Here is a 27,962-nt window from a genome sequence, read left to right on the forward strand (position 1 = left end):
AAAAACAAACAAACGAAGTGAAGTAAAGAGTTTAATCATCAACAATATTAATCCCTGAAGAAAATGCTACTATGAGCTCTAAAAGCGTCACTTATTGTTTATCAAGAGACCTCGATATCCCCTTCAGAGTCAAATTGAGTTCTTTGGAAGGCTCAAAACCTTTACTAAAAGAATCTGCGAAGCTCCTAAACCCATCAAGTTTGATGAAACTATCAGATGTCGTCACAAACTCAGAACTCTTTGCTACTGTGGTTGTTACTCTGGATGGATTACCATTGACTATACCCATCACCACATCATACACATCATTCAGAAACTCAAGAAAGTGGAATGAATGGTTGGAATTGCCGATAAAAGTGAACCAACTTCCTTTCAATTCAAGACTTCATATCGCATTATGGGAGTTTGATGATTCCAAGAAATCAATTTTTGGTGAAACAGAAGTCAATATATTCAATATAGAAGATGATTGCACATTGAAAAGAGGGAGACAAAAGCTCAATCTATTGTTATGTGATGGCTCAAACCAAGTCAAACCGTCATCGCAGCCTTCCAAAATGGATACAATTGAAAAAATGATCAAGAAACATGAAAATGGTGATATAATATCTGTTGACTGGCTAGATAATTTGACATTTCGTAAAATTGAACAAGTTAACAAGACACAATCTTCAGAATCTGGGTTTTTGTTGTTTATTGATTTTGTGCAATTTGATATTCCAGTTGTATTTTCAGATTTCAAATATCCTTCGCCTCAAATTCCAGTGTACACACCACCAGATCAACAGCAAATCAATCCACCAAAAATTAGTACTGGGAAGTCATCAACATTGAAAGTGTATGATCCAGAACAATATGTTTCTGATCCCATTGAACAAAAATATAGAAAATTGGAGCGTAGCCATAAAGATGGTCCTTTGGATAGAGAATTGAAACCAACAGCAAAGATAAGAGATGAATTACACAGAATTTTAAATTATTCTTCGGTACAGCAGCTCTCACAATATGAAAAGAATCTTGTTTGGAAGTTTCGTTATTTTTTGATCAATAATAAAAAAGGTTTAAACAAGTTGCTAAAAAGTATCAACTTCAGTGATGAAACTGAAAGGAAAGAAGCCTTGAAACTAATTTATAAATGGGTTGAAATTGACATTGAAGATGCATTGGAATTGTTGGGACCGAACTTCAAGAACATCAGTGTGAGAACTTATGCTGTTGAAAGATTGAAAAAAGCACATGATAATGAATTAGAGTTGTATTTGTTACAATTAGTACAGGCATTGAAATATGAATCATTAGCAAACAATGGATCTGAGAATAGTGAGTTTTCTATTGTGGAACTAAATGGGTCATCATCAACTTCATCTGTTCTCAATACATTGTCCCCTTTATCGCAATTTTTGGTTGAAAGAGCGTTAGTAAATGATAGGTTGGGTAGCTTCTTATATTGGTATTTGAATGTTGAATCTAAGGATAAACCAAACTCAATCTATAAAAAAATATTGGATTATTACTTGAGGCATTTGACAAATAGAGGATTATCAAAAGAGATTGAGTTTGTTGACTTGATAGTGAAACTTTGTATCAAGATTAAAAGTTCAAGAGATTCAACCCCAAAGAAAATCGAGGCATTGCGCACAATATTAGATACAAAATTTAAATCCTTCGCTCCAGTTAAACTTCCATTAGATCCATCAATTGAAGTTTGTGGGGTTATCACTAATGAAAGTTCTGTCTTCAAAAGTTCATTATCACCTTTGAAGATCACATTCAAGACAACAGATGGAGGTAAATATCCATTAATGTTCAAAGTTGGTGATGATCTAAGGCAAGATCAACTTGTCATTCAGATCATTTTATTAATGAACAAATTGTTAACAAATGAAAATGTTGACCTAAAATTGACACCTTATAAGATTTTAGCTACTGGTCCTACTGAAGGTGCTATTCAATTCATACCAAACAGTACACTTGCAAGTGTTTTGGCTGAATATCATGGTATATTGCCTTACTTGAGACATCATCATGCTGATCCAAATGCCGAGCTTGGGGTAAGTGATTGGGTGATGGACAATTTTGTGAAATCTTGTGCAGGTTATTGTGTCATCACCTACATTCTAGGTGTTGGTGATAGACATCTAGATAATTTGTTAATATGTCCTGATGGGCATTTCTTTCATGCTGATTTTGGTTATATATTGGGTCAGGATCCTAAGCCATTTCCACCATTAATGAAACTACCTCCACAAATCATTGAGGCATTTGGCGGTGCAAGTTCTTCTAAATATAATATGTTTAGAAACTATTGCTTTGTTTCTTATTCTATCTTGCGGAAGAATTCAAATTTGATACTCAATTTGTTTGAAATGATGAGAGATTCAAGTATTCCTGATATAAGTATTGAACCAGATAGAGCAGTTTATAAAGTGAAAGAAAAATTCTGTCTCGATATGAGTGAGGAAGAAGCTATCATACATTTCCAAAACTTGATCAATGATAGTGTTAATGCTCTACTTCCAATGGTTATAGATAGATTACATAGTTTAGCACAGTACTGGAGGGCATAAATGATAATTTGTTCAAGTTACAGGCTATATGTAAATTAGGTCACGTGCACTAACTTTTGCGACTCCGGGTAAAATAAATGTGGTCCGCGCCACATGGCATTCGCGGAAAAAACGCTTTCGCGGGTCTCGCGTGCACTCAGTAGTGAGCACTGTACCAATGATAAAGTGAATGAATCTAGATTTCCCACTTATTCAAACAAGAGATCAAAAAGCTCATATTATCCAGTTTCCGTTTCTCGCAATGGATATTTTAAAGTCTTCTGATAACATAGATTTGAGGAAACCTAGTGCAAGAGTGGCCAAGACGCAGCTACTAATTGCGTTCATACTGGGACTTTTCGCATTTCTAACATTTTGCATCTTGAGAAATACATGGTCAAAGCTTTATATTTCAAGGTTAACTAGAAGGAAAGGGCTACCCACTATACCCACAAAGTCATTGTTTGGCTGGATACCGGTTATTTATAATATCAATGAGCAGGATGTGTTGAATCATGCTGGTTTAGATGCATTCGTATTTTTGGGATTCTTCAAGATGGCAATTAAATTACTTTCATTGTGTGCGTTCATATCAATAGCCATTATTTCACCAGTACGGTATCATTACACTGGGAGATATGATCAAGGTGATGGTGATAATGATGGGAATAATGATGGTGATGGCGTTGAAAAGAAGATAGGAAATGAACCTGACATCCCGGGGGGTTATAAGCCATATCTTTGGATGTATGTTGGATTCACATATGTCTTCACCCTGTTAACTTTTTACATGTTGATTAAACAAACTAAACACGTTGTTCAAACAAGGCAACAATATTTGGGAAATCAAAACTCAATCACTGATAGAACTATTCGTTTATCAGGTATACCCCCTGAATTGAGAGATGAGGAAAGTTTGAAGAAGCATATCGAAGAGTTGAACATTGGTAAGGTGTCCTCAATCACAATCTGCAGAGAATGGGGTCAACTAAACAGACTATTCAAGCATAGGAAACAAATATTGCTTAAACTTGAAGATTACTGGGCAGAGTATTTGGGACCATTATCTTTCAGCAATAAGAAACAAAATATACCCGTTAGAACAAGAGTCAGGGAATCGTTCCAATTGGAGAGAAGTACGGTGCAAAGACCTTACCATGATGCTCCTTCAGATGATGAAACTGAAAATGAAGAACAAGCTGGAGATACAACAGTTGAGTCAATAATCGATGAAGGTTCTGCAGATAGCATTCGTGACTACTCCACTAGAAATGCCGCTGTCACGCTTGGGGCTCAACCATATGAACATAAAAGACCAAAATTGAAAACTGGGTTCTTAGGACTTTTTGGTAAAGAAGTTGACGCTATTGATCATTTGACAAATCAATTGGATGTTTTGGACGAGGAAATTTTAAGAGCTCGTCAAAGACACTTTCCAGCAACACCAACGGCTTTCATCACTATGGATACTGTTGCAAGTGCTCAAATGGCAGCGCAAGCTGTTTTAGACCCTCATGTACATTACCTCATCACAAGATTGGCACCAGCTCCTCATGATATCATTTGGGATAACATTGTTTTGTCACGCAAGGAGAGAATTGTGAAAAATTACACAATTACAATTATTATTGGTATTATTTCAGTTTCATTGATTGTTCCTGTTGGTTATTTGGCAACCTTATTGAATCCGAAAACAATAAAGAAATTTTGGCCAGGATTGGGTGAGTTGCTACAGAATAATGAGTGGGCAAAGAACATTGTTTCCGGTTTGTTACCAACATATATCTATACCATAATGAATTTTGTTATTCCGTTCATCTATGTTTGGTTATCTTCGAAACAAGGGTATATTTCGCATGGTGATGAGGAACTTTCTGCTGTCTCAAAGAATTTCTTTTATATATTTGTCAATATGTTTTTGGTTTTCACAACTGCTGGTACTGCTTCAAACTATTGGGGGTTTTTAAGTGACACAACAAAAATTGCATATCAGTTGGCACAATCACTAAATGAGCTATCTTTGTTTTATGTTGATTTGATTATTTTGCAAGGATTGGGTATGTTTCCCTTCAAATTGTTGTTGTTTGGAAGTATTCTTCGTTTTCCATTTTTCAAGGCTGGTTGTAAAACACCAAGAGATTATAGAGAACTTTACAAACCTCCAATCTTCAATTTTGCACTACATTTACCTCAACCGCTGATGATTTTGATTATAACAATCATTTATAGTGTGTTCTCAACAAAGATTTTGGTTTCGGGACTGATATATTTCATCATTGGTTTCTATGTTTACAAATACCAACTGATTTACTCTGTTGTTCATCCACCTCATTCAACTGGTAAGGTATGGCCAATTGTCTTCAGAAGAATAGTTGTTGGTTTGTTGTTGTTTCAATTGACAATGGCTGGTACTTTAGCTGCATTCCAAGATGGTTATTTATTGGCAACTGTGCTAACACCATTGCCGTTAGCTACAATAAGTTTTTTATGGAACTTCCAAAAAAACTATTTGCCATTATCGTTTTTCATTGCTTTGAGAGCTATTGAAAGGGAACCAGAATCTGTTGATCTGGAGGCAACAGTTGGTGACGGTATATATACGCCTGCTCAAGAACCGATTGCACCAGTCAAGTCTCAAACCTTGGATGAAACTAGAGAGCAAAATCAAACATATGAGTATCCATTTTTGGTTCAACCATTAGATGGACCATGGATTTCAATTGAGGGTGATCATGCTGTCGTTGCAAATGCAGATGGTACTAAAAGAAGACGTGTGAATTTATTAGAATGGGAATGATTAAGGAGTTTTTACGGGTGTGTTTTTCTACTATTGGTGCTATATATAGGCGTTAATTAACATGTTTATTGAATTTGGATTTGCATTCTTGACGTAGCAGTCATATGAAAGGCTTCAAGGACCTCTCCAGAATTTGCCTGAGTCCCATAATCCGTTGAACAAAATTCGCATACTCATGATTGGCAATGCTATATGCCAAGCTTTCATTTCCTTTGGTGAGAATGACAATTAATAGCATTCTAGTGACTATGAATTTGATAAGTGTATTCAGTAAAAACACACTGATTGCACTGGGGATCGAGCAATCAGTCACTATTCTCAGTGCTTCTATTAAGCTCAAGTCTGCAACAGAACTTATAATATTGGTGATAGTTATATTATTGTATGGCCAAATGAGCATAAGGATTGGGAACAAATTTGTAGCTCCTGAAATTAGAATTGTAAGGGATAATGCCATTTTATAATATCTTTTGTTATGTGAATCCTTTGACACATACCCATTTGGATTCCAGCCAACAACATTGAACATGAAAAATGGAATAAAAGTGTGAGTTATCACATCATCTGAAATGCATTTGAGTGAAAAGTATAGATATTGAGTCACGGCATTCTTTTTCAGTATTGAATTCATGATCAAGAAGGGATTGATTGATTCTTCAAAGTTATAATTCTTTTCCTCATACGCCCATGTTAAATAAATTTTGAATAAAATCATCAAAAGCCGTATTCTGTTGACCTTTTTGTTCTTCAAAAACCAACCTTTCAATGACCTCTGGCTACTTTGTTTCAAGTCATTTGGAGCATTTCCCATCAAATTGTAAACCAAGTGTCTATACGCTTGTGGTTTTAGGAGTAATGTGTCAATGAACAAAATCACATTGTCAAACTCAACGTACTTGTCTGCAACTTTGGAGCAACTAGGGCAGTCCGTCAACTTGATGTAATCATTGGCATATTTCACATAAAGCGAATCGACTGGTGCATTGCATTCGACACAGATCATAGCTCTCTGTCTTCCGTAAATTTGAAATATTTGTGAATCTTTCTGTTGATTGCAATTTAGTATAGGTCGCGACCTCGCGATGATTTGTGGTGTTGGGATGTGTCTTGCTCAATTTTTTGTAGATGATGTACAGAATAGATCGTAAACATTTGGAAAACTCAATGCCATTCTTTCAATTAAAGCTACCCATTAATAATGAGCTCAAAACCACCTTGTAAATTTTATGCCCAAGGTATGTGATACAAATTATCTTTTCAGGGTTTTAACTAACAAATAGTCACACAGGAACTTGTAGGAAAGGCTCAAGTTGTCCATTTCCTCATGTGAATCCAAACAATAACAGAAATAACTATAACGGCAGTGGAAGATCTACTTTTGGCCAGGTTGATATAAACAAAAGACTGAGAGATTTCTGGGATCAGAGCACTCTAGATAGAAAATCAACTGAAATATCGGAAGAATTACGTGACTTTGAAACTTTTGAATCGTTATCATCTTCAGCATTTGGTCTAGCTGATCCAGCAGTTGAAAACCTTATATCAGGAAGAGATTATTCTTTTGAAGAATCCAGGTTAGATTTTTACCAGGCCCAGCAAGCTAATGCGGCTCAAGACTATGAAAAAATGATAAATATAAGGACGCAGGATATGAAGAACTGTGTTGACTTTTTGAAGAAAGATACTAGAAAACCAGCAAGATATACACAAGTTACAACTAGGGAAAAGTTTGAACATCCAGCAACATATGCTGCAAAACCATTTATAAATTTCCCATTGGATCTAACAGGAAACTCCCTCTCGAATAACACACAATCTCCGTTTGGCTCCAGCCCCTTTGGTGGTTCATCAAACACTACATCAAACCCGTTTGGTGCACAAACATCTAATCCTTTTGGAACGTCTAGTACCGGCACTGGTGCTTTTGGAAGTCAAACCTCAAAGCCTTCAATTTTTGGAAGCACAAGCTTATCACAAAACCCTTCATCTTCACCATTTGGTCAAAGCTCTCTTGGAAATTCATCATCCACTGGTGGTGGTGCTTTTGGAAGTCAATCATTAGGTGGAGCATCAGCATTTGGCCAAAGTGGCTTTGGCTCATCAGCAGCAAGCACATCTCCATTTGGGACTGCAAACCCTTTAGGTTCCACCTCAAGTGCAACACCGGGAACCTCAGCCTTTGGCTCAGCTGGTTTCGGTTCTACTTCGTCAGCTACAAACAATAACGCAGGCTCAGCTTTTGGTGGTTCTGGTTTTGGCTCAACCACAGGTCCTTCTTTTGGTGGGGCTTCTCTTGGAAGCAGTAATACGAAATCTGCTTTTGGCTCATCGGGTTTTGGACAACCATCTACTACATCAACATCACCTTTTGGCCAGCAAAAACCAGCTGCAACTTCTGCTTTTGGTACAAGTGGATTTGGTACCTCAAATTCAACAAGCTCTCCATTTGGAAGTGCTGGTATATCAACAAATAAGGATCAGCAAAACCCTTTTGGAGCAAATTCCACAACTGGTGACAAGGCCTCTACATCTTCTGCCTTTGGTCAAGGTTCTACTTCACAATCGCCATTTGGTCAAGTGGAACAGAAAACTGCAAGTCCATTTGGTCAAAGTTCAACGGTATCACCATTTGGTCAATCAGCGTTTGGTCAATCAACTACCCAACCTTCATCTTCATCAGCTTTTGGTCAGTCAGGCGCTATTGGGCAATCACCGTTTGGACAATCTCAAAATACTGCTGGATTAGGCTCTGTTTCTTTTGGGAATGCTTTTGGAAATTCTTTGCAACAACCTTCAGGGCAATCTTTCAGACCAACATTTAAACAATCTGCGAAAGAAGAAGCAAGATCCAAGGAGGATGAGTTGGGAGATGAAGTTAAAGCACAATTTACCGCAAGCGCATTTACAATTGGATTGGTTCCGGAAGTGCCACCACCTTTAGCATATTGTTAATAGACGATTTAATTTCTACGCCAAATTTATGAAATTTCATATCATGCATTCGTAAATTTATCGTATTAAACAACCTCTTGACCAAGATTTCTTCTATTGTGTTGATAGGCATCTAAGATGACATTTTGATGTTGAACAGAAAGTGCAAAAGATTCCCTGTATAACTCAATCATCTCATGTGCAACAGTTTCTTTCGGTTTTCTACCTTCACATATTTGTTTTAACTCATCTTCTAAACTTTTCCTTAAAAAGGGTTTTGTTAACGAATTTTTGAGATTCAATTCTTCAAATCCATCCACTAGTCCCATTCCCAAAGTCGTTGGCACCAAGAAGGATTTTCTTTGTTTAGTGACTTTTGTGATGTATTGCCTATTTGCAATTTTATCAATATGTTCAGCAATAGTAGCATCTGTACCAATACCATTGGCATCCATTAATGCAATCAATTCAGCTTCCGTCATCAAATTAGGAGCTGAAGTTTTCCCACTTTTCAATTCGGCTGAGTTTAGCTTCACGGTTTCATTCATTTCAAACTTCGGTAATTCATTAGTGGATTTCCATGTTTGATATTTATAAACATCAAGATAGTTGGTTTCGAGAACATGTAAACCAGAAGCATTAAAAGTTTCTGACCCCCATATCATTTCAACATTTGTTGAAGAACCTTTTGCATCTTTTGAGCAAGACGCTAAAAAGTGTCGCACAACAAACTCATAAACTTTCTTTTCATTAGCCTTTAAAGTACATCCTGGTCCCAAATTAACATGATTAACAGGATGAATTGGTGGATGGGCTTCATCATTGTGTCTACCGGCACGCGGAGTTTGAAACTTGTCATCGTTCAAAAGCCCTTGAGCATACGTACCCCATTCAGTATCATCTTTCTGTTTTTCAATCAGTGCTTTTAAATCCATAGCTCTTGGATAAATATCAGTTTCAGTTCTTGGGTAGGATAAAAACCCGGCTTGATATAGCTTTTCCGCACATTCTAAAGACTCTTTGGCACTCATTTTGAAATACAATGAGCATGATTTTTGTAGTTCAACTGTTGTCAAAGGTAATGGTCTCCATTTTGAGGTTGGAGAGGACTTCACATTTGTTATCGTTCCTCGATCCGATTTCATGCAATTCTCGTAAAGAACAACAGCAGCAACCCTATCAAAAAGACGGCTTTTCTTCCAGCTAAACCTCACTGTTTTGTTATCTTTTTTAACACTCACATCCAAGAACCAAAATTCCTCGGGCACAAAATTTTGTACTCTTTTGTATCTATCAACAACAAAACCTAAAGTTGGAAATTGGCAAGATCCATAAGAAACAAGATCCACCATTTTAGCATCTCTATATCTCTTGAAAACATCACAAAGAAATCTTGTAAATGCAGCGCCTGTTCTCAAATCCAATTCTTGTCTGGTACCAACAGCGCTGATAGCGTTAACATCCAATTGTTTTGGTTCCCTTGCAGCCTTCAATATATGATTTCGTTCTAGATGTGAAAATTGAGCCCTCATAGTATTTTGAACCGTGAGGTTTGGATTACCCTTTCTTGCTGCATCCAATATTTCTTTTCCAATATATTCACCTTCCCTGTCACAATCTGTCCATATCATCAACCTGTCACAACCTCTACTCAAATTTTCTATATTTTTGGCAATTTGAGTTTGCTCTTTTGACATTGAGAATTTCACTGGAGCTTCAAACAATTTACCGGCATTACATTTACCCCAGGCATAGTTATCAGGGAAGTCAAGACCTGTCAAATGGCCAGCAACACTCGTCATCACCACATTGCAATTGCCAAATTGTGGGAAATTGAATGAAAACTCATAGTTTTTAACATACTTGTAAGTTGAGTTACTCGTCCTCACACGGCCACCACCCAAAATATTTGCAACAGCTTTTCCAATTGAGTTCTTCTCGGCCACACAAAGAATCTTCATTCTTCAAAGCAGCCTATGATCTGTAGCAGAATTCAGTTTCGTGTTTACCTTTTTTTGCCTTTCATTTTCGCGTATAGACTAAAAAAAAATACAAGCTGCCAATCTAACACGGGTCCCTTTGATGGTCGACAGAAAAAAAAACCGCTTGGTGACAAGCTCCAATAAAAGCTTTTTAAGAAATTCAAACCCAAGGACTTTTCTGCTAAACAAGCTGAATAATGATCATTAGCTGAGACGTTATCTAATTCTCACTACATCTGCTTTCTGATTGTCCAATTTTCTAATTACATTTAAGTCTTACTCTATCCACTGAAAGGGTATTTCAATTTCCAATTTCAAGTACCTTTATTGTTCCTAGAGCCAATCAATCAAAGAAACAACCATCCAACCCATAATATACCACTTAATTCTGTGCTTCAGATAGTATGACAACCACCAACAACACTTCTCCATTGGCAGTTATTGATGACTCCAAGAAGCAATTAACCGAAGCACTTACCAACGTCACTCCTGACGACTTCCTAATATCGGGTATTTTGAACTTTATTAGATCAAAGTTTTTATCATTCATCATCAAGGATATCAATGATTCCATAAGGAAAGCATCACCACAGCTGAATGAATCTGACTTACAATTGGCCCAAGGGGATTCCAAAAAAGCTGAAGAAACTGCTGAATGTTTGATTGATAGAATTTGGAGTGATTTTTATCACCCAGTAATGAGATATTATCAATCTCAATTCCAGGAGTTGAAGAACCAGGAATTGAAACTCAAAAGAAAAAGAACTGTTGAGTTGAGAAAGCTAAATGATAGATTTAAAAAGATCTCCAAAGTTACTAGTGATTTCTTTCTTGATTTGTTGAAGCAAATTTTAACACAACACAAGCTTGACTTCATTGTCCCAAAGAATTTTTACAACTTTTTAGATCTGGAGATTTCCCCAAATGCCGTGCAAATCAACAAATCCGATAATGCTATTGTGGTTAAACTTGTCTATGTTGCTCATCGTTCATTATTATTCCTTGGTTCAATTTCGCGTTATAGAAGTTCATTCTCACAAATGTTGGCAAAGACTGAACATGAAGATTTCAACCGTGCTCTACAGTATACTCATTATTCTGAACTTTTGTTACCAGCGTTTGGGGAAGCCCGTAATCATATTGGTATGATTTATAGTGCACAGGGAGATAATTTATCAGCTTCTTATGAATTCTTGAGATCTTGCTCAACAAGAATCCCTTCCAAATTGGGTGCAGCTAATTATAGAGTCTGCATGAATAGTACAACTGCTGTCATTGATGATCTTAACAGGCTCAGATTGGAAGATAATATAACAAACAAGAACCGTTACAAACATTTGTCAACATACTTTTCTGTCCTGTATGGGTTCCATTTCAATCCAAGTCGATGGAAAAGGTCGGAAAGTACCTTCATAAATGGTACTCCAGTTAAAGAGGTCAAAAATGACCTATATAAAATCATCTCAGATTTAGCATCAAAAGGTCAAGATGATGTTTTCGTACTTCAAAAAATGTTGATTTTGCTCATAGGGGGTATTAGCTTTTCTGAAGCATCAAGAACAACTTCACTGACCCCAGAATTAACAACTTTGTTCATGTTCGCTTTCGAATTTATTGATATCATTGAGAAATTTTTCATTGAGCAATGGAGTGTTGACAAGTCAAAAAGTTTGAAATTACTGCCTTTAATACGTTTAATTCTATCATGGTTGAGAAATAACAAGTTGGCTTTACAATATTCTCATAGAGATTCAAATTTCCTGAAAACCACTGCAATTTTGTTGAATCTTTTGTTTAAACATTCACAAGGTGGTGATTTTGATCATCGTCCAAAGAGAGATCAATATTTTTTTGAAGATGTGGGTTTAAAAGAGTTCATTCCAATTGGTCGATTATTTTGGGATTTTGATGATGGTCATATTTTTGAAGATTCAAATTCCACTTTAAAATTGATAGGTGAATTCAAACCACACGATGAAAAGGAAGAAACAAGCTTAAGAGGATTAGCTGTTGGTTATTTGGGGAAGAAAATTATAAGTGCCAATCGTGTTGGTATTAAATTCGATGACGAAAAGAAATTGTTTGATGTTTCAGATGTCAAGGACATTCAAAAGAAAAAGATTCCAGGTGCTGTTCCGAAACAAGTTTCTCCTGCTAAGAATGAGGAAAAACCTATAACTGCTAGTGCTAAGAGAAATAGAAGACGAAGAAATGGGAAAAAGAATCAACAAGCAAGGAAACCAGTCACTCCTTCATATTCATCTCTGTCAGCCTCATCGTCATCTGATTCTGATTCTGATTCTGACTCTAATTCATCAGGTGGCCTTGTTGAGATTTCTCAAAACAGTTTCGAAAGAAGAAACAAATCATCTGTTTTGGATAAAGGTATTGAAAACCTTTCAGTTTCTAAAGCACAAACACCACAGCCAAAGCCACCTAGTGCTGCTCATGAAGCCGTTTTGAGTATTGAAGAGTTGGAAAACAAGTTGACAAATGCCAAAAAGGATCAAAATTACGCAAGTATGGTTGATTCATTAGTTGACGATACATTTTCGTCAAATCCAGTGTCTACTCATACTCCAAGTAATAACAATGGGAACACAAGTTGGCAATCAACTCCACAATACAATATCCAACAAGCATCTACACCATTCAATAGTAATGATGCATTTTCTCCAAATTTTAACAATAACTCTAATGGAGCTTTCAATCAATCACCGTTTATGAATCAAACGCCATTTTCTGCTTATCCAAACTATTATTCTGCTTATCAACAACCACAACCTCAACCACAACAGCCTCAGCAACCACAAAGTAACATGTACCATCAATATCAAAGTCTTTACAGTCAATATCAATCACCAATTCCTCAACAGCAACCACAACAACAAGGTCAGTCACCTTTCAACATGTATAATTATGGTGGTTATGCTCAATATGCATACCCAAACATTCAGGTTCCTCAAACCCCTAGTCAATCAAATTCACAACAACAACAACAACAGCAGCAACAAAATCAACAACAACATCAGTGAGATTTATAAAATAGCACTCAATCTACAGGTTATTAAATCGTGACATCGTTTGTTGATCTCTTTACATGCTAGCTATGTGATATGTATGCATTTTCTTTTGAGTTGGATAGTGTAGGTTTGTTTTTTTCTCTATTATTAGCCAAGGGTACAAATCAATCGTAATTCTCATCACCATCATAATTATTATCATTTCCAAGAGTGAATTTAGCTTTTTTAATACCAATCTTCTTACGCTTACTTGTATGGTCTTTAATTTCATCTAATCTTTTTCTTTGTAACTGAGCATTATGCATAAACAAAGGTTTCTCGTCAGAATAACCATCACATTTCAACCCTAAATTCTCACATTGAATACAAGATGGTTTTTCTTCAGTACATTTTTTCTTGCGAATTCTGCAAGTCCAACAACCAGATTTTGATCTTGGTAGAAATGATTTTTTACGTCTATGATAACATGATGATTTGTTTGAACCACTACTTGATGTTCTTTTAGCTGGTGAAGATGAAGCAAAAGAAACTTGCTGTTTGGTTTGTTTTAAAGATCTTAGAGTTCTTCTTTTCAGCCTTGAAGTTTTAGGAGAATCACCCAATTTATCACCCTCCGTTGATTCAATACAATAATTTACAGGCTTTCTTTTACGTAAAGCCAGTCTTATGTTTGAGGAAACTTCAAATTTTGGACCTTGTGGAGATGATGAATAGACTGGGTTTTTATCAGGTTTCTTCAAATCTTCATCAATCTTATCGCTTTTGAAGCCAAAATCCTCATGATCATCATCTAAGTTTTCAATATCAACTTCTTTTATATTGAATTCCTCTTCCTCATCTGATGGCAAGACTGAATTTGTTCTTTCATCATCCTCTCTTAAATGATCATCCATATTTGGAACTGACTCAAATAATTCATGAATTGGCCTAGGATCTGGGAATCTTGTTTCAAATTTTGGCATTGGAGAGCTTGAAAGAGCTAAAAGATTTTTACTCACTTCGTAATCCAAAACGTTTGAATAATTGTTTGTAAAGAAAGTTTCTCTTTTCATTGATGTTCTAGAAACAAATGGTGAAGAATAATTAGGATCAAATCTTGACCTGTTTTGAGAGCTAGTAATGGAAATATCAACACCCTTTGCAACATGAGATTTCCGATCTTCTAAAACATCTATTGGAACAATAGTATTTGAAGTTTCACCAACATCTGTCTTTTTGGTAGAATCAACCTGAACATTACCAGAATAATTATGGAAAAGAGTATTATTTGCTGTGACTGAAGTTTGATTTATGAAATCCAAAGTTTTATCACCTAGTGGGGACGACTCATGATGAAGAGTTGAAAAATTATTTTCGGAGCTCAACAAATCGTTTATACTGAGGAATTTGGAGTTACTTGAGCGACGATGATTATCATCAAGTTGTAAATTATGAGATTCATCCTCTTGTAATGAAGCTTGTAGTTGGAATGGTTTAACTTGTGATCTCAGGGGGCGACCAGTGATGTAATTCTTTGAGCTTGAATAACTATAACGTTTTGGAGAATGGACTGGTGTGTTTGATGGAGCGCCACTTGCAATACTAGCCAGCGAATCAATTGGTGAGTTGTGAACATCTTTGCCTTTCAATAAACCAGCAATTCTATCAATTTCTTTTTGAAGTTGTTCACGATGTGCCTTCAACTTCGAACGATCATAATCTGTGATTGCTGGGTTTGATTTGTTCTTATTTTTTTTAGATGTGGTTCCAAATGAGGTACTTGACATTGCTCATGAATAAACGGAAACAAGAGAGATCAGTGAGATCTGATAATTAACCGCCAAACTCGATCTCACAGCGGCTTGCCTAATTTTAACAGATATTGCTATAATTTCTTTGAATAATGACCTTGCCTAGTGTAATAGATTTAGCAAGTGGGTCTTTGTCACTAGCCGCTGTGGTTTCTTGTGTACTTTTCCAGTGAAAAATTCCTAAAAATATTGGATTTTCAGTTATATTTGATCCAAAAGCGACTGTCAAAATGTAGCGGTCAAATGCACTCTATTTAACCGAAAACGGAATTTTTAAGGGCAAAATGTTTTACTCAATTTTAAACAATTTTTTTACTTGGAAATAAAATCTGAAATCTTCAGAAATTATTGGAAATTGTTTGAACTTTTCTATAATCTGATTTTTAGACTTGATTTCGAAGAAAAAAAAATTGACATTTTATGATTTTGGACATTTTGAAACTTAAGTAAAAAAATACAAGGTTGATAAATTTTTAAAATCACTAAAAATTAATTTTTTTAATTAAATCCAAAATTTGAGCCTAAAGTACGTAAAAAAAAGGAAAAAATACAAAAAGTATTTCATAATGGTGAAATATTTGATATACAGAAAAATCTCGCACTTTTGCCTCTAATTTTGGATGACTTTCGACATTTCCAAATTCATGACACATTAAATCAAGATCCGGTAACCGCACTCCATCAACATCGGGTGGTGTCAGGATGTCTAAAAGGAATCATCATAATTTAGTTCAAATTGTTAGGGGTGGTACTAACTTTCATTTGTCGAACCATTTTTTCCTTTAATTCAATTCTATCAATCATAAGTCAATTAGAAGGTAATAATTTTCAAACTTTCGCAATGTCATTTGAACAAGCACAAGCGTTAGATAATGAATATCCAGTTCTTTCATCTGATTTCAATATTCCAACATTCAAATCTGTTGGATTAAAACCTACCAAAACAGCCAACGAAGATGATCAAGTTACATATCTTTGTGGTAATAGTTTAGGATTGATGCCTAAATCCACCAAGGATGCTATATTGAACGAATTAGATGCCTGGTCTGCTCGTGGTGTTGAATCTCATTTCAATCATCCTACATCAACATGTTGGATGGATATTGATTTACCAGTGGTTCCGAAATTAGCACCAATTGTTGGAGCATTAGAAGAGGAAATCGCTATAATGGGATCGTTAACAAGTAATTTGAATGCATTAATGGTTGCTTTTTATAAACCAATAGGTTCCAAAACAAAGATTTTATTTGAGAAAAATTCTTTCCCATCAGATTATTATGCAATTTATAATCAAATTAAATTGAAAGGGTTAGATCCAAAAGAAAATATGATTCAATTAAAACCAAGGTTAGGTGATGCATATTACATCAAGACTCAAGATATTTTGGATACAATTGAACAAAATCATGAAAAAATTGCAATGGTGTTATTACCAGGTATTCAATATTATACTGGACAATTATTTGATATTGCTAAAATCACAAGTTTTGCTAAAAAATATGATATAATTGTTGGATGGGATTTAGCACATGCCGTGGGGAATGTTCCATTGAAACTACATGATTGGGGTGTTGATTTTGCCACATGGTGTTCATATAAGTATTTAAATTCAGGACCTGGTGGGGTTTCAGGTATTTTTGTCAATACAGCACATGGTTCAAATGTTGAAGATGAATATATACCAAGATTAGCTGGTTGGTGGGGGAATAATTCTACTAAAAGATTTCAAATGTTGGAAAATTTCGAACCAATTAAAGGTGCTTTAGGTTTTAGACAATCAAATCCAAGTGTTGTTGATGTTGTTTCATTGAAAAGTTCTTTAGAAATTGTGGAAAAATTTGGAGGAATTGGTAAATTAAGAGAAAAATCTATTAAATTAACAAATTTTTTAGAACATGCATTGCAAAATTCTAGATATTATATTACACCAGAAGAATCATTTGACAAAACTAGTGATTTTCCTGAATTTACAATCCTAACACCAGAATCATCAGATGAAAGAGGTGCTCAATTATCATTATTATTCTTCCCAAGAACAAGTGAAACTCGTAAAGGTATTATGGATGAAATTTTCAACTATTTACGTGATAATGGTGTTATCTGTGATGAAAGAAGACCAGATGTTATAAGATTAGCACCTGTGCCATTATACAATACGTTTGCTGATGTCTATAAAGCTGTTCAAGTATTGGAAAGTGCTTTTGAACATTTGTCAATATTACAATAGTGATACGGGTTTACAGATTCAATTGCTGAATATTTATGGATTATTCCAACCTTTTTTTTTGAAGTAAAAGTTTATCGTTATTTATTGTTATTTAATACCACACATGTTTGAGACTATTAGGCTGATGTAGTATTTATCTCGACGTTATAAGGTGTTTGATATTTTTTAGTATGGGGATACTGACACGACAAGTATGACAGAGCCAGAAAAATAGAAATAAACATTGGTAGTATACTACTTTGACACAAAACAAACTTGGGTAGCGCTTGAGAGTTTTAAACGGACATGATATCAAAAAGATTTGCATTTGGACTACTATAGAGTAACCAATACATACGGTTTCTTTAACCACCATGCACCCATCTTCAAATTTCACCTCTTGCTCACAGAAAAAAACATGTATTTAACATCTCATATCCACAAAGAGATGTTGCAAAAAAAACAACACTCAATTCAAAAAAAACCAAATTCAAACCTCTTCACACTCACTAGACTATAATATCACAATCCATCCAACAAAATGTCTGCCCTCTCTTCAAATTCCATAATTCTGAGCAGGTTAAATTCAGGAGAATATAAAACCACATCATTACCAACATCCTTACCATCCACGCTGAATCCATTTCTTGATTTCCAAACATTAAAATCATCAGAGATTATCAAAGAATATGAAAAGACACATTATTATAGTGAGAAGGATAAAAAGATTGATAAGTTATACAAGAGGGCATTAAAAGATCATGAAAAGATTGAAAAAAATTTGATAAAGAGTGGTGGTTCAGAATTGAATAATGGTGAATATCTTGGAAGGGATTTACAAATCAAAGAGATTGAGATTTTAAAATTTGAAAAATTTTATGAGATTAAAGGGATTTATTGTGAGATTATTGAATTTGTTAAAGAGTATGAAGATCCGTATAAATTGCAAAGTGAAAAAGAACCAATTGAAGTAGAATTAAGGAGATGTTTTGAAGAATTTGATGATTTGTTGAGACAGTTGAGATTTCTTGATTTAGAGAGACATGATTTATTAAAATTAAGAAAACAATTGAAGAGACAACATGGTGTTTGGTATACAAGATTATTTAAAGATAAAAGAGAGAAATCAAAACTACAAAAATTAAACAAATAGATGATAAATTAATTATTAGTAATAAGTGATGTGAGTATCACTTGTAAGGATCGAAAAATCTTTGTAATTTTGGAATTTTTTCAAAAACTCTCATACCCATTGTACTTCCCTTTTTAAAATCATTATTTAATCTAGCTTTTATATAATCATGTTCCTTTTTTTTCAAAAATGGATAAACAATTGCAAAACTAATCAAAGCATACCCACAACCTGCAAACAAATCAATTTTAAAATGATGATCCAAATAAATTGTACCCCACCATTGAATATAAACAAACAATAGGGCAGCTAATCTCAAAATTCTAAATCTTGCAAAATAAAATATGAATAAAAACACTTGAACAGCCATTGCGGAATGCAATGAAGGGAAAGCACCAAACACAATAGGACTTTTATGGAACCCCTTTGAATGCATATGAGTCCCCAATGCAACATCAATTCTTGTTAAACCTGCAGCATAACCAGGCATATCATAATCGGCACTAGCATCAGGACCATACATATGAATAAACCAAGGTGGAGCATTAGGAAACAATAAATGTGTTAAAACACCTGCAATGTTTTGCATACCTAGAGCTATTGAGAAAAATTTCAAGGCACCTTGAGGTTGGAAAACGTATAGATAAATTGCAGTTAGAATTGGGAAAGTGATGTGGCCAAGGACGTAGAAAAACCAAGCGATTAAATCTTTTGTTGTTGTGATGTTTGAAGCGAAATGGGATGCAATGTTTAATATTGGCCATATTGAAAAAAATAATATTGGGGTGATGTATAATGAATGAGTTCTTGTTATTGCCTTTGATGAGATTGATAATGAGGATGATATTGAGCCGGATGATGAAGAAGAAGAAGAGTCTGATAAATCAAATTCAGAACTTTCATCATCATCATCATCATCGTCATCATAAAAAGTTTCAAATTCAAAAGATTCTGGGATGTTGGTTGAATTATCTTTTGGTAAGAATTGATAATCTGATAGATTCAAATTATAATAAAATGCATATTGTTTAATTAATAGAAACCAAAGATAAGTAAATGATAAAGATATGATTGACCAAATCAACACATTTATAAAATCAATATCAAAAATTTCTAAATCCAAATTATAAATTAAATCAACATAAATTTTTGGACGAATTTCATTTGGTATTAAACCTGCATTTTTGAAAATTGTTAACCATATAGCAACAGGACTGAAATTTATGAAAAAATTTAAAGCTAATTGGAAAATATTTCTTTGATTTAAACCAGATTTTATGATTTTGATTATGAATTTAACAAAAAACACAGGTATATTTGTTATTACTTTGAACATGATGGTCGATCGTGTGCAATATTGGATATTAATGAATAAAAGTCAAAGTGAACATATAATATAATGATGGGGGAAACCAGAAAACAAGAGATATAATAAAACAGATGGGATGGGTAAAGAATGTGTGATTGAATGAGTAAATCAAATTTTTGCAATGCTTTTCAACTCTGTTTGTTTCGGTAGTTGAGCTTGTATGATCCGTTCGGAATGGCACTGAATAGAAACTTGTTTTTTTTTCTTTCTGTAGTTGTTTGAAAAACAGCAGTAGTGGTGAAATGAGCCGAGGAGGATGTTTGAGGTAGCAGCAGCTGGTGATAAAGATGGTAGCAGTGGTTAGCAGAATGAGGACGTGTGATTGGACAGAGATGGACCGTGAAGCAGCAAAGTGTTAAAGAGGGATGGTGGTGTTGTTGTTGTTGTTGTGGAAGTGAAGAAAGAGGATTTTTGTTTTTTTTATGCTGTTGTTGTTGTTTTCTCGAGGATTTCAGAACGAAGATGTGCTGTGCAGAGGGGCACAGTGGGCTATAAGCTGAATACGTAGGTACTAGGGAGTGGGAATGGTGATGGAATGGAATTGTGTAGATGTAGGATATAGGATATAGGCTTGTAGATAATTATGTTTATGTGATGTGGTTGTATAGGCCTATGGCTATTATGGCTCTCTTACCTCCACTGTTCAGCCCTGTAGTGCTAGCCCTGCCAATGACCCCCCAGTACAAATGGTATTACTACTACTACTACTACTCCTCCTATTAATACTACTATTAACACTACTAATATCACCAAGCCCTACCTCTTCTTCTATTGCTCAAATCTCTGCTGGTCCCCTTTTATTTTCTAAGGTCCCTTGACATAATTTTATGAAATTTTTTAGACCTTTTTTTAAAATTATCGTGTGCCTGGGAAAAAGAAAAGAGCAAGCGTGGCCCAAAACGGATATCCGGTCGCAAAGCTGTGTCTAACACGTGATCACCAAGACGAATTTGATAAGTTTGTTATAACTGGATTTGTAGATTGTAATGTGAAATAATAACTGACTGTTTATCAAGACAACTAATGGTGTTTAGGCTTAGTTGTAGAGTAAGATAATCAAAGGTGTTTAGGCTCAACTAGCTTCTCTGATAGTATAATCAATTAGTATTAATTGGAATACAATTGCAATAAAGTTATAAGTGAATAAAGATAATCTTCTAAACAACAAAAGTACATAAATACAAACAATTCAATTTTCTCATTAGTTCGACGTTCGAACCATAGTTGGTGTGCACCACACACTACCCCTTTCCTTTAGATCAAACTCTCATCCCTAATAATTGAACCATTTGAAATGTCTAGAAGAAACAAGGTTGAAAATCCAATGAACACCAAAAACGGTATCCAAGTACTCTCAAAACCATAAAATAATAAAAATAAATCACAAAAACACACACAGTAGCCATAGAATAAAAAGAATGAAAGAAAAAGCCACCATGTTGTTCACAAAAAGAAATAAGATAGAGGAAAATAAAATAAAAATATCAAAACAGCATGGGCTGAGCAAAATAAAAAACCATTCAAAAGTCTGGAGGAGACTCAATATAAACATCTAAAACATGTTCCAAGAAAGCTAAAGAAGCTGTAGCAGACAAACGATTAGCACTAACGGAGACTTCATGTTCATAACCATCTAACAATCTTTTGAACGTGGAACGTTCTTGAGCACCAAAACGTTGGGATAAATCGGCAACACTCAATAAAGGTGAACCATAAGCCATATAATAAGGTCTTAAATCTTTAGCATTGTAATCATTAACACCAGGTAACAACTTAACTTTGGAACCAGAGATTTGAGACGTTGGAGCAACTGGAACTTTTCCATCAATAGTATTAGGGGGAATATAAGTTTCAGAAGCTAAGTCAGGATATCTCAATTGATACCTGGTGGGACCCAAAATTTTATTAACAATAAATGGACCAACATAACCAGGTTGTAGCTTGTGATTAGGTTTAAAACGACGTAAATAAACCCATTGACCAACAGAATAGGTGAATTTTTTACCTAAAGGTTCAGCCAAAATACGTCTCATTTGACGAGCTTGATATTTGGAGTCAAAATTTTTCTCACGACTTGGTTGAATATCAGAGTTGATAGCAGCAAGACGAATAGCTGTATAAAACATTTCATGATCAAGCACCGACTGAGCGTCCAAAACTAGACCACTATCCAACTTAAACAATAAGACATTATCATGAGGACGATCTTGTGGAATCAAACGTGGAATAGATTGAAGTTCAGGATTCTTATCTTCAGTACCAGGAGATGGAGGAACACCGTAACTCAAATAAAAAGGTGAATAACCACAGAGATTTGGCGTACTGTTATAAATTGACACCGCTTGAAAATAATGGTTAATCCAATCTGAGAATCCTTCTTTATCACTCACTAATGTTTTCAAAACACGTTTCAACGATTGATTGCATCTCTCGATACGACCCTGATTTTGAGGTGTATAAGTTGCACCAAATGTCCATTGCAAACCAAATTTCTGAGCAATTTCAGTAACATAACCATTTCTAAAATGCGATCCGTTATCGGAAGTGAGAACTTTAGCAGTAGGGAAAAGCATTTTTAAAATGTATAATAGGGTAAAAACTGTTAAGGAATCAGCACTCATGGCAGGCACACCAAATAACAACCCTGTACTCATCTCCACTGCCTGTAAAACATATTTATACGGTTTAGATGGAGTAATTGGTTGAACATAAGCCATTCTAGATGGAGGTAATTCAATATAATCAATACTAAATGTGGTAAATGGGGGATAAAAATGAAAACTACCTAATGAACTAGGAATTGTCTTAAATGACATATAGATATCACAAGTTGGGCAATTTTTAACTACTACCTGTAATAACACAATACCACTAGGAGTCCATAGTTTTTTAACATAAAACATGATATAAGCCAACGCTTGGACATTTCCATGAAACAATTGATGTTGTTTGGTAGCGATCGCGACAAAGGACTTCATATCAACCACAGTATTAACCAAAGTTTTGTCAAAAACCACCTTAAGTTGACCATCCAAATGTAAAAAATACGGCAACACATCCACTAAAGTTGATCCTAGAGCTTCTTTACCTACAGATTTGGTAAAATATTTAGAAATTTGTTCAATATCACTTGGTGTAAGGTTATCCAGTTGATACTTTGGAAATCCTTTTTGACCAGGTAACAGTTGGATGGATGAGGCTGAATAATCCTGAAATCCAACTGAACCATGATCAACACCATCAATTCCATTTGTATCATGATTCTTACCAACGACATCTAAGGTCAACAACTTGGTTACCATATGACAAAACGAATTGTAGTTACTTGGAGGATCAGTACCAGAGGATAATGGAACAGCATCAGGATGAACAGCAGCAGAAGCAAGAGCGTTAGAAAGGTTAAAGTCGTCGGCAGCGACTGTAGCAGCATTCACAGATGGTTGGTCATCACCCCAATACCGATCACCTTGATCTAACGACATCTCACTTGTAGAACCGCCATCATCATCAGAAGGAATAGCATGAAGATCATCATCAATATCATGATCAGACAAAACATCACAAGTATCACGAGAATAAACACCATCTATCTCAGCTGGGACAACAGGTAGAACCGGAGCAGCAACATCTGAGTGAATAACCTGAGAAGAGGCAACAGTAGGAGGAGGTAGTGAATCATCATGAGCAATAACAGCCTCATTAGCAAGAACAGCATCATGTGATTTCACCACAGGAGAAGAGACAATAACAGAAGAATGTGTTAAAACATCATTACCATGAACAGCAATGTTGGATTCAACAGGTAACATAGGAAAAGCAACATCAGACGACAACGCTTGATCTGAACTAAGGCCTCCCTTGATTACCATCATCATCATCATCAACAGCGTTTCCATCTTCATCAATCTCTGCAATAGCAAACGATTTAAAATAACTTTCCTGATCAAATTCAAGAGCAGCATGAAGATCATTCAATAACATAGAATTATCTTCAGCATACTCTTGATCAACCAACTGATAAGGACAACCTTCCATAGCAACAGGACTATCCATAGCAATAACATCAGATGGGACATCGACAATATCAACATCAACATTAGCGATCTTGTAATTAGTCTTCATTAACTTCTGGCCAAACTTCTCCCTAATGTGACGACATACCACACAATAACATTGGTTACCAACAGCATTAGATGTATAAGACTTCTTGAAGTTTTTAAATCTTTGGGATTTCCATCTTGAGTAACCACCATGAGAAGTTTGTCTAGGACCTGATGAACTTGAAGAATAATGGTTACGACCAGCACCATGAACTCTACCATGAGATGAATTAGATCCAGAATATCTATTACCACGAGTAGCAGTTGAAGGTTTACCACCAGCACCAGAACGACGTTGAACTTGATAAGCATTAACATCAACTTTATCAGTAGCATCAGCAGTGGCATCACCAGTATCCAAAGAGTTGACTTCATTCAGTATCGATCTATTCTTAGACCAATACAGAATCTGCATCTTTGGATAGTGTGAGAGCCACATGCCAAAAGAATACAAATCCTGAATGTCTTTGATCTCAGAATAATAGTTAACCAGAATCGGACAGTTAAAAGTGCAAGACTCCATCAAGATGGACTTAAACAACTTATTAACCTTCTTGAACCGACTCTGGATTAACCGTAACTGTAACAAAGCCAACATAGTAGGGATGTCCTCGATCGTGTAATGGGAGATGGAAGTTACCAACGTTAGTTTGAACCGATTTAACAGGTGAGCATAGTTGATATCTTTGAGAATGTAAGCAACGATGTATCTCCAATGTTTAGGATAATTGATAACCATGCGCTGATTTCTAAGATCAAGCGCTTCAAATAACAATGTATACCACTCAGCAAAAACAATACCAGTTCCTTTCAATAAGGTTTGAATTTGAACCAAACGTTGATAAACTTCATCTAAAGTAGCAGTAGAATTGATCTTAGGCAACTTAGTTACATCCAACACTGACCTTTTTGCAATCCAACTTTGAGTAAGTGATTCCTTGTTAGGGATATCTGATTCATACATGAATAAAGTCTTATCAGCATTAGAAATATTCTCAATAACCAACTCTAATGAACCAGTAGTAACAGTAAATCCATGTGGAACAACTTTGGAATCATCAACACCAACATGAGGAACCTGACCTGGACCAGCATAACCAAAAGCATTAGAGCCTGGAGTAACATGAGGAACTTGACCTGGACCAGCAGTACCAGAAGCATTAGTACCTGGAGTAGCATTACCTGGAACTTGAGTAGGACCAGTAACAAAAGCAGTAGTACCAGCAGCATAATCAACATTTGGAGGTTGATATGGTTGGTTAACAGGACCTTGAGCAGGTGTAACATGGATATCATTGAACGATGGAGCACTAAAATCATGATCAGGTGTAGTAGTAGGTGGTGTTCTCAATGGAACTTCATCAACAGAAGCAGATTGAGCATTTCCACTAGCACCAGTAGCATTGCTTGAGTCATTTGAGTGATTCTGTGCAACAGCAACAGCTTGTAAACCATTAGCCAAAACCTTCACATCATTCATCAACGTTTCCATTTGCTTAGATAGTTGACCAATAGCATCAGTAGTTTTCTCTAAAGCATCTTTGCAGTTGAAGTAACAAAATTCTAATAACTTGTATGAAAACCAGTAACAACAAATGTTAACATTAAAAGCTTTTAATGTGTCTAACACGTGATCACCAAGACGAATTTGATAAGTTTGTTATAACTGGATTTGTAGATTGTAATGTGAAATAATAACTGACTGTTTATCAAGACAACTAATGGTGTTTAGGCTTAGTTGTAGAGTAAGATAATCAAAGGTGTTTAGGCTTAACTAGCTTCTCTGATAGTATAATCAATTAGTATTAATTGGAATACAATTGCAATAAAGTTATAAGTGAATAAAGATAATCTTCTAAACAACAAAAGTACATAAATACAAACAATTCAATTTTCTCATTAGTTCGACGTTCGAACCATAGTTGGTGTGCACCACACAAAGCAATAAGCATTGCGATGAGTAATATATTATGTAATACTCGGAACCAACTTACTTTTATCTTGTTCCGAAACACGAAAAACCTTTGAAAACAACAACAACAACAATAAACAGACCACGAATTGAATCTTACCGCCATAGAGATATGATCAACAAGATCCCATTGGAGTCGGTCGCTTCAATCACTTCCACTTCTTCAATATTTTCACCGGTTTCAGCTATCAAAGAACTAATAGATAATTCGGTAGATGCTAATGCAAATTCAATCTCTATAGATCTTGACACCAAAACTTGTGGATTACAATACATTCAATTAAAAGATAATGGTGATGGAATACCAAAAGATGATAGACATTTCTTGTTCTTAAACCATACAACTTCCAAGATCTCAAAAGCTGAAGATATATTCACCGTCAATACTTTAGGTTTTAGAGGTGAAGCATTATATTTTATTAATCAATTAACTTTCCCCAATGGCTCAATTGAAATATCTACAAAGACATCAATTGATAAATTAGGTGAATCTTGGAAAATTGGTAAAGATGGCGAACTACTAAATTCAAGTTTGAAAAAAATTTCAATACCAAATGGTACAATTATTAAAATTCAAAATATTTTTAAAAAAATTCCAGTTAGATATAAAATATTGATTAAAAATTCAAAATTTCATAAAGATAAAATAAAGCAATTAATTTGGCAATATTCTTTAATCCATCCAACTATTAAATTTCATTTAAAATTCATAAATTTTACACCAAAAGATCGTCAATCATCATCAATATCTTCACAAGAAATTTATCATTCAAAAAACCCATTACAATCAATTTCAAAACATTTCAATCAATTGAAATTTTTCCATAATTTAACAATCATAAACAATTGGGAAATTTCAATTATTTTACCAAAGATGGATACAGGCCACCATACAAATCTTCCATTAAAATTAATATCAATAAATAAAAGATTAATAACTTTATCAATGTTTAAGAAGCTAAACAAGATTTTAAATAATGTTTATGAATCTTTAAAATTGTTTAAACCTTTAGTATGGGTCATTCAATTAACTAATCATAATGATAAAATTGATGTTAATATTGAACCTGAAAAAAATGATGTTTTGATCATAAATGAATTGGATTTTTTAGAATCTTTAGAGAATTTCTTACTTAAATGTGTTGTGGAAGGTCATGGTTTAATTGAAAATGTTGATGAGAGTGGAAAAGAGAGTGATGAAGATGAAATTAATAAAGAAAAGATGGTAGAGACTGATAATTTGATTAATAAAGAAAAGGAAGTTGAAGCTGAAAATATAGATCAAATTGAAGTTCAAAATCATGACAATATGAGAGATCAATATGTCGAAATCAATAAAGTTGGTATCAATCCTAATCATAATTCACTTGATATAACAAATGATACAATTGATTGGTCACATAATATGCATGATAATTTATCCTCAAGATCAAATACAAGAACAAATACAATTGAAAGTTTACCAAAATCTGATAACCAAGAAGAAGAAGAAGAAGAAGAAGAGGATGAAGAATCTTTTAAAATTGCAAAAGATACAACAATTTCAAACCCTTTCACATTAACAAATTTACGTTATAATTCATCAAATAAATCTTCAATAAATCATTTACCAACTCCAGATAATTCAATTGATGAAATTAAAAATAATAAACCAACTTTCAAATTACCAAATCCTCCAAAATTACTACAGACTAAAACTACACACCCAGTTACTCAACAAATATTGCAAACAAAAAGATATAAATTATCCTCTTTCCAATATTTACAAAGTTTCCATTTGAAAATAATCCCCAAGCTTGATGAATTCATACTTAATGAAGATTATCAAATCAATTCAAATAATGATATTTCCTCAAATATCTTAAATTTTGTTAAACAACATGAAAGTACAAATTTTGAAATCCTAATAGATGAAGCTGGTTTGTTGAAGATCAAGCCAAAAGAACTACAATTAACAGAAACGAAGAATTGAAACATAGCTAATACAACAATAATGACTTAATGACCTAATGACAAGAGAGAGCTGAGTGGTTGCACGTTCATATCTAATTTATTTTTAGGTATCACTACATAGAAAGCAGGCTAAGCATATATGCAATATGTACATCTATTAA

At 34.7% G+C, this 27,962-nt stretch overlaps 11 protein-coding genes across 11 annotated transcripts; 7 read left to right on the forward strand and 4 right to left on the reverse strand.

Moving 5' to 3' along the window:
• Positions 1–71: 71 nt before the first annotated feature.
• On the forward strand, positions 72–2,567 carry VPS34 (phosphatidylinositol 3-kinase VPS34; the record flags this gene model as incomplete). The annotated part of the gene is made up of 1 exon (XM_019181475.1): positions 72–2,567. The coding sequence occupies one exon, from the start codon at positions 72–74 to the stop codon at positions 2,565–2,567; it is 2,496 nt and encodes an 831-aa protein (XP_019039876.1).
• Positions 2,568–2,808: 241 nt separating this feature from the next.
• CSC1 (Csc1p) lies at positions 2,809–5,343 on the forward strand (the record flags this gene model as incomplete). Its single annotated transcript, XM_019181420.1, has 3 exons — positions 2,809–3,596; positions 3,684–5,109; positions 5,179–5,343. The coding sequence occupies 3 exons, from the start codon at positions 2,809–2,811 to the stop codon at positions 5,341–5,343; spliced, it is 2,379 nt and encodes a 792-aa protein (XP_019039877.1).
• Positions 5,344–5,443: 100 nt separating this feature from the next.
• On the reverse strand, positions 5,444–6,346 carry ARV1 (sterol homeostasis protein ARV1; the record flags this gene model as incomplete). Its single annotated transcript, XM_019181560.1, has 1 exon — positions 5,444–6,346. The coding sequence occupies one exon, from the start codon at positions 6,344–6,346 to the stop codon at positions 5,444–5,446; it is 903 nt and encodes a 300-aa protein (XP_019039878.1).
• A 195-nt stretch (positions 6,347–6,541) lies between these two features.
• On the forward strand, positions 6,542–8,295 carry NUP42 (FG-nucleoporin NUP42; the record flags this gene model as incomplete). Its single annotated transcript, XM_019183137.1, has 2 exons — positions 6,542–6,578; positions 6,632–8,295. The coding sequence occupies 2 exons, from the start codon at positions 6,542–6,544 to the stop codon at positions 8,293–8,295; spliced, it is 1,701 nt and encodes a 566-aa protein (XP_019039879.1).
• Positions 8,296–8,360: 65 nt separating this feature from the next.
• On the reverse strand, positions 8,361–10,235 carry TOP3 (DNA topoisomerase 3; the record flags this gene model as incomplete). Its single annotated transcript, XM_019183138.1, has 1 exon — positions 8,361–10,235. The coding sequence occupies one exon, from the start codon at positions 10,233–10,235 to the stop codon at positions 8,361–8,363; it is 1,875 nt and encodes a 624-aa protein (XP_019039880.1).
• A 425-nt stretch (positions 10,236–10,660) lies between these two features.
• Positions 10,661–13,291, forward strand: EST1 (Est1p; the record flags this gene model as incomplete). The annotated part of the gene is made up of 1 exon (XM_019183139.1): positions 10,661–13,291. One exon carries the CDS (start codon positions 10,661–10,663, stop codon positions 13,289–13,291), a length of 2,631 nt encoding a protein of 876 aa, XP_019039881.1.
• Positions 13,292–13,443: 152 nt separating this feature from the next.
• Positions 13,444–15,045, reverse strand: WICANDRAFT_77352 (Zn(II)2Cys6 transcription factor domain-containing protein; the record flags this gene model as incomplete). Its single annotated transcript, XM_019184542.1, has 1 exon — positions 13,444–15,045. One exon carries the CDS (start codon positions 15,043–15,045, stop codon positions 13,444–13,446), a length of 1,602 nt encoding a protein of 533 aa, XP_019039882.1.
• An 865-nt stretch (positions 15,046–15,910) lies between these two features.
• On the forward strand, positions 15,911–17,296 carry BNA5 (kynureninase; the record flags this gene model as incomplete). The annotated part of the gene is made up of 1 exon (XM_019181574.1): positions 15,911–17,296. One exon carries the CDS (start codon positions 15,911–15,913, stop codon positions 17,294–17,296), a length of 1,386 nt encoding a protein of 461 aa, XP_019039883.1.
• A 520-nt stretch (positions 17,297–17,816) lies between these two features.
• Positions 17,817–18,428, forward strand: WICANDRAFT_61243 (uncharacterized protein; the record flags this gene model as incomplete). Its single annotated transcript, XM_019183140.1, has 1 exon — positions 17,817–18,428. One exon carries the CDS (start codon positions 17,817–17,819, stop codon positions 18,426–18,428), a length of 612 nt encoding a protein of 203 aa, XP_019039884.1.
• Positions 18,429–18,465: 37 nt separating this feature from the next.
• On the reverse strand, positions 18,466–19,743 carry IPT1 (inositolphosphotransferase; the record flags this gene model as incomplete). The annotated part of the gene is made up of 2 exons (XM_019182666.1): positions 18,466–19,303; positions 19,451–19,743. 2 exons carry the CDS (start codon positions 19,741–19,743, stop codon positions 18,466–18,468), a joined length of 1,131 nt encoding a protein of 376 aa, XP_019039885.1.
• A 6,217-nt stretch (positions 19,744–25,960) lies between these two features.
• Positions 25,961–27,820, forward strand: MLH2 (mismatch repair protein MLH2; the record flags this gene model as incomplete). The annotated part of the gene is made up of 1 exon (XM_019183141.1): positions 25,961–27,820. The coding sequence occupies one exon, from the start codon at positions 25,961–25,963 to the stop codon at positions 27,818–27,820; it is 1,860 nt and encodes a 619-aa protein (XP_019039886.1).
• Positions 27,821–27,962: the final 142 nt, after the last annotated feature.

This window comes from Wickerhamomyces anomalus (assembly GCF_001661255.1).
Source record: "Wickerhamomyces anomalus NRRL Y-366-8 unplaced genomic scaffold WICANscaffold_2, whole genome shotgun sequence".
NCBI classification, from domain to species: domain Eukaryota; kingdom Fungi; phylum Ascomycota; class Saccharomycetes; order Phaffomycetales; family Wickerhamomycetaceae; genus Hansenula; species Hansenula anomala.